Here is a 6254-nt window from a genome sequence, read left to right on the forward strand (position 1 = left end):
AGAGGAGAGTACGGACTCACTCAGCCCGGAGCAGAGAGGTGGCCCGGAGCGAAGAGGGGGTCCGGAGCGAAGAGGAGGTGCTGAGCGAAGAGGAGATGCTGAGCGAACAGGTGGCCCGTAATGAACAGTTTGTCGGGAGCAAAGAGGTGGCCCGTAACGAACAGGTAGTCGGGAGCAAAGAGGTGGTCCGGAGCGAAGCGGTGACCGAGAGCGAAGAGGCGGCCCCGACTGAAGAAGTGGCCCAGAATGAAGAAATGGCGGCAGCCGGACTCAGCGTGACCGTCACCCACAGTGAGCACGGGCGGCCGGGTGGGCCCCGTGCCGGGCCAGGAAAATCCGGCAGGGCCTGTGTGTGTGGCCACGGGTCCTCCGGAAGCGCGTGTCCTGGTGTTTGTCCTGGCGCCCGGAAGCGTGGGTTTGTGTCCGCGGGGCCGGTTTTTGTGCGGGTCTTGTGTCAGCACACCTTTTTCTGTGGCGCAGCATTTTGTTTCAGGTCATTTGTTTGATCTTCGCCTGCGTGCTCCACGTCGTGGCCCCGGTTGTACGTGTTCATGTGTGGCCGGCACAGTTATGGTGGGTCTTTGTGTCAGGCTTGTATTTGGCCATGTGTATGGCTGCTGTGTGACTCGTGTACATTGTTTGCGTGGGCCGTGGGTCCAGGCATACCCTCTGGGCCCCCTTTGGGTCTGTCTACTGCTGGCGTTGACACCGAACTACACCGTGAATTCATGGGCGAGCCACGTCCATGAGGTTTCCTCAGGACCAACCGTGGGAGACTCCAGGGCCTCCGATCTGAAGACCAGGATGCTGGATCTTGAATTTTTGAGTGATCCTGGGATGTCTCATATCTAGGCGTCTAGCTGTTCTCTGTGAAGGAGAGTTGCTAACACCCGTCCCAGCCCTAGCTGGTTTGGCTCAGTGGATAGAGCGTTGGCCTGTGGACTGAAGCGTCCCAGCCCGGGATGCTGGCTCCATCCCCAGTAGGGGGCGTCCAGGAGGCAGCCCATCAATGGTTCTCTCTCAGCATTGATGTTTCTCTCTCCCTCTTCATCTCTGAAATCAATGGAAATATATTAAAAAACAACAACACACCTGTCCCATTGACTTCCAGTCTGTTGAGCAGGCTCAAGGCTTAGCCTGGTGCAAGGTAAACAGACTACCTCCTACTGCCCACATACCTGAAAGAGAATTGGCACCTCTGCTCCAAAAAGAAATTTTCTGCTGTTTTTGAGTTTATTCACTCATTTGTCTATGTTTTGTTTTGTTTTGTTTTTTTGTTAATCTTCACTTGAGGCTATTTTTTCCATTGCTTTTATGAGAGTGGAAGGGAGAGAAGGAGGGAAGGAGAGAGAGAGAAACATTGATGTGAGAGACACATGGATGGGTTGCCTCCAGCACCCTGGCACACAGGAGACTGAGAGTGAACCTGCAACCCAGGTACATGCCCTTGACCAGCACTTGACCCACTGGCCCACACCGGCCAGGGCTCATTCGTCTGTTTACTGAGCACCAACCATGTATGTGTCCAAGTGTGCCCAGTGGGAGAGACTTGGAGGGAAAACAGTCCCTTGTCCCTTATAGCAAAGAAGACAAAGGCCAGTACAGTACAGACTACAGGGCAGTCAGGCCACAGGAGGCAGATGGCTTGTGATAAAAAGCATGGACCTTGGTATCAGATCAGATGTCAAGTGCTGACTCCACAGTTGGGTCTCTATAGACAGGTCTTACCTGGACTGACTCACAGTTTACTTATCTGTGAAATGGGGCATAATAGGTTGTTCTGAGGATTAAGTAAGATAATGCATGCAATAAGACTGGTCAGCCCCTTGTGCATGTTAAGTACTCAGATATTAGCTGATATCACTAATATTGTTAGTTATAACAGTGGAAACAGAAATCCTTGAGCAGGTCACCAGAAGCTGGACAAATGGGGGAGGGCTGATTGGAGTAGGGGGCATATGAATTGGGCTTTGAAGGCTGAAGGCTGGCTACATAAATATAATGAAGTGTCAGCCTATACTGGTGGAAAATTTTTCTTAATTGAACCCTTTTCTCTCTCCTCAGGCAATGAGAAGCACGACGTTCATGTTACCCCGCAACAGGGCAGTATTGAACCAATTGTCCAAGATCTAGCCCAGGTTGTTGAAGAGGCCACAGGAGTCCCGCTACCTTTTCAGAAACTCATATTTAAGGGTAGGCATTTCTCTTCCAGCTTTGAGCCCTTATGGCTAAATGACCTATTTATAATTGCTTAATCATACCTAATGGTAACTCATAGCTTTCAAGATTAGACAATTCTTATTTGCTGTTTATTCATTTATTTCTTCAGCAAATATTTATTGAGGACCTACTATGTACTGGACACTTCCAAACATTTGGACAGGTATAAGAGTTGAAGTCACATGAGGGTGACAGAAATCTTACCATTTTTAAAAAAAAAAAATTTATTTCTTTATTGATTTCAGAGAGGAAGGGAAAGGGAGAGAGAGATAGAAACATCAATGATGAGGGAGAATCATTGATCGGCTGCCTCCTGCACACCCCCTACTGGGGATCAAGCCCACAACCCAGACATGTGCCCTTGGCTGGAACCAAACCTGGAACCCTTCAGTCCTCAGGCTGACGCTCTATCCACCGAACCATACCAGCCAGGACGAAATCTTACCATTTTTAATGAAGCATATGGACTTTTAATGAAGTCTTCCCTGGCTAAGTTATATCCTCTTCCCATTGTATGTTAACATGGCACTCCCTACCACTTCGGCATAACTTACATTGAAGTTACTATTAAATAATTGTTTTTGTAGTTGCTGAATATCTGATTTCTCTGTTAGAATAAGAAACTCTGTGAGGGCAGAGAAACTGCTGTGTGTCCAGCGCTCAGCACAGTGCTGATACAGAGAGTGTTGAATGAACACACTCACGAGGAGCCTGGCTGTAGCAGGCCCCGTGGGGAATGCTGATTTCTGCCAGACCTACCCACTCCACACCTCCTCCCTCTGTCTTCCCATTCTCATGGTAACCCATTATTTTGCTATCTGATGGGGCCAACTTTACCTCATTTGGTGCCAGTTACAAAGAATTTAGTGATAGGAAGTACTTGTATTTATACTTCACAGTGTAACTCCTTGTTTTTTATTTTAAAAACATTTTGCTTTAGAATTATAAAGGGAATAGAAATTCATGTTTCAAAATAAAGAAAGCACAAAGAAGAAATGCCCTCCTGGCTAAAACCTCTCATAACATTTTAGCATATTTCTGTTCAGCCTTTTATTTTGTTTGTTTGTTCTGGCTTCCAGACGTGTGGGTTCTTGTTTGTGGACTTTTTTTTTTTTTTGGTTGAAAAAACTAGGCTTATATTGGTTATACAGTTTTTATAACATTTTTTTTCTTATAACACTGGGTTACCAACATTCATTGTGGCCTTGAAGTTTCTTTTAAAAAATGAGCTTTAATGCCTACAAAATCTTCTATTGTACTGATGTATAGTTCATCACCCCCTATTCCTGAATTTTTGGCTCTTTCCTGTTTCTGTATCAGTGGTTCTCAACCTTCCTAATGCCGCAACCCATTAATACAGTTCCTCATGTTGTGGTGACCCCCAATTTGATTGTTACAAATTGAACATAATTAAAGCATAGTGATTAATCACAAAAACAATATGTAATTATGTATGTGTTTTCTGATGGTCTTAGGCGACCCCTGTGAAAGGGTCGTTCAACCCCCAAAGGGGTTGCAACCCACAGGTTGAGAACCGCTGCTCCATATGAATAAGGTTGCACTAAAAATTACTGTAAAGTGTTATTGTGCAGGCACACATCCAGTTATTTGTTTACAGTAATAGCTGAAGTGAAATTACTGAGTCAAGACACCTAGTTCTAGAAGGATCACACCAACTTATCCTCTTCTCATAAGTGAACACACTTGTCTCTCTCCTGTACCCTTGCTGAAATCTGTTTTCAGTGCTGTGCAATTGTTACAACTTGGCAGTCTTTTCTTCTCTTCAGGACAGTCTCTGAAGGAAATGGAGAAGCCATTGTCTGCAGTTGGAATACAAAATGGTTGCCGGGTCATGTTAATTGGGAAAAAGGTAAATTACTTTTTCCACCAGAACACAACCAAATCAAATGCTAAGGCCTTTTATGCGTATTTCTGTGTTGAAGGCAAAATGGGGGACCTAAATGCTGCATTGGTGAAGCACTCTCTAAACAAATGTAGTCTCCATTTGTGTGATGTGTTTACCAGTTTTGTTCTCATGCCCTCTGGCTTCTGTTGGTTAGGGGTCTCGCTCTGAAAGCCTGGAGCAGCTGTGCTGCCTCAATAACATAACTTTTGTGTTGGTGGTAGAACCTCAGTCTGGTTATAAGGTGCCTAAGACAGGCCTTACTTGGAGGGGATTTGCAAAGGAACAATTTGTTAAGCCTGGAGATTTAAAAAATAAATAAAAGTTTTACCCTTTAACCACCCTTTTTACCCATTGGGTAAAAAACTGGCCAGAAAGAAAGGTTCAGACTAAAGAACTGAGGGAGAAAAAGAGCCAGTTAGTGACAGGTGAGGACAATTGCCTATTGGTGATGAGAGAGGGCCATGGCCAGCCCTGCATTGTGACACAGTGGAATTGTTGGTCACATGAAGTTCCCTTACTTTGAATGAGATGGCTGACTCAGAGTGGAGAGAGGGTGAGATTAGCAAAGTAGAGGCAAAGAAAATCCCATCCAGACTTGGAACTGCTAGGAGACTGGCACTCAGTATTTCGCCACTAAGTAGAATGTGAATAATTTGGAATAGTATAAAATCAGGAAGATATTGGCTCTGACTGCCAATTGTTTAGGTGAGAGAAGGGGAAATATTCTAGATTTCTTGCTCAAGGGTCCGGGAGAATGGTGATGGGTGGGCAGAGCCCAAAGGTTGAGTTTGAAGAAACTCTAGGACCCCTGATTGGAGCTGTCCTGGGGTTTGTAGAACCAAATCTGATTCAAATCTCAGCTCTACTTCTTTTGGGCTATGTGACCTTAGGTCACAACAACCTCAATTTTATCATTTAAAATAGTACCTACCTCATTGGGTTTTGATAAGGCTTAAAACAATCATTCAGGTAATGTGCTTGGGATAGTATCTGGCATAGAGAGAATGATAAATAATAGTATTCATCATTGTCATGTTGGTGGATGACATTTTGTAATTCTATTTAAAGGAATAGTAGAATTCCACCTATATTGAAATTCTGAATTCTTCACAGGTGTTCAAAATTTGTTCACTCTCCAGGGATCAGTCTGGCTATTGATGATCATCCCCAGGCTGAGGTTGAGTCTGGCTCTATTCTCTGAATCCAAATTGTCAGGACCTTGCCAGAATGTTTACCTAATACCTTCTCTCTACTCTAGACTCTTTTGTAGATTGAAAACTTAATGTATATCCTCCAATTTGCTTCCCAAGAAGCAACAGAGTTAAGACTTTCTTTTTGGTGAGTGGTTTAGTCTGATTGTGGTAAAAAAAAAAAAAAATTTCTGACAGGGGATAGTGTTCTTGGTAATTATTGGCTTTGTTTTATTCTTAAACATTTTAGAACAGTCCAGAGGAAGAAGTTGAACTAAAAAAGTTGAAAAGTTTGGAGAAGTCTGTGGAGAAGATAGCTGACCAACTGGAAGAGTTAAACAAAGAGCTTATTGGAATCCAGCAGGTAACTCTTTGTGGGCTTTGACTTTGTACCTGCCCTAAGAACTTTCTTTTTTGGTGTGCCACAGAATTTTAATAATTAGTTTGTGTGTACCATGGGATAAAAAAGGTTGAAAATCTCTGGTCTAGTTTGTTATAAAGTGTTTAGCAAAGCAAAGGATATTTTGTTGATTCATAGGAGGTACAAGTTGAGCGGATCTTAGTGGAGTGGTCATCCAATTCAATTTCTTATATTAAGAGATGGTTTCTTATATTAGAAACCAAGTAAGGATTAGAAACAGTCCCAAACCACATATTTGTCTTTGACTTCCACATTTTATAACTTTAATGGATGTATGGTTATGTTTTAATTACAAAGTAATACATGCTGATTGTATATAACTTTTAAATTAACATATGAACACTAATATGGAAAATAGAAATTACCTATAAGGCCCCAACTCAAAGATAACCATTACTAAAGACTGGAATTTACTTTTCCATTCTTAAGAATATTTGATATGGTGTTATGTACACTTTGTAAATTGTTTTTTTATTGGATAAAAATGTTGAACATTTTCTGTCATTAAAAATGACCA

At 43.0% G+C, this 6254-nt stretch overlaps 1 protein-coding gene across 1 annotated transcript in view; it reads left to right on the top strand.

The window, feature by feature from the left end:
- The window catches only part of BAG1 (BCL2 associated athanogene 1), a 33371-nt gene that overhangs the window by 21266 nt on the left and 5851 nt on the right, over positions 1-6254 (top strand). Inside the window, exons 2-5 of the mRNA XM_006758591.2 lie at positions 1-291; positions 2065-2193; positions 4008-4090; positions 5567-5680. Coding sequence (XP_006758654.1) covers positions 96-291; positions 2065-2193; positions 4008-4090; positions 5567-5680 — 522 coding nt within the window. The 5' untranslated portion in view covers positions 1-95. The remainder of the gene's footprint in view (positions 292-2064; positions 2194-4007; positions 4091-5566; positions 5681-6254) is intronic.

This window comes from Myotis davidii, unplaced genomic scaffold (genome assembly GCF_000327345.1).
Source record: "Myotis davidii unplaced genomic scaffold, ASM32734v1 scaffold534, whole genome shotgun sequence".
Lineage (NCBI taxonomy): Eukaryota > Metazoa > Chordata > Mammalia > Chiroptera > Vespertilionidae > Myotis > Myotis davidii.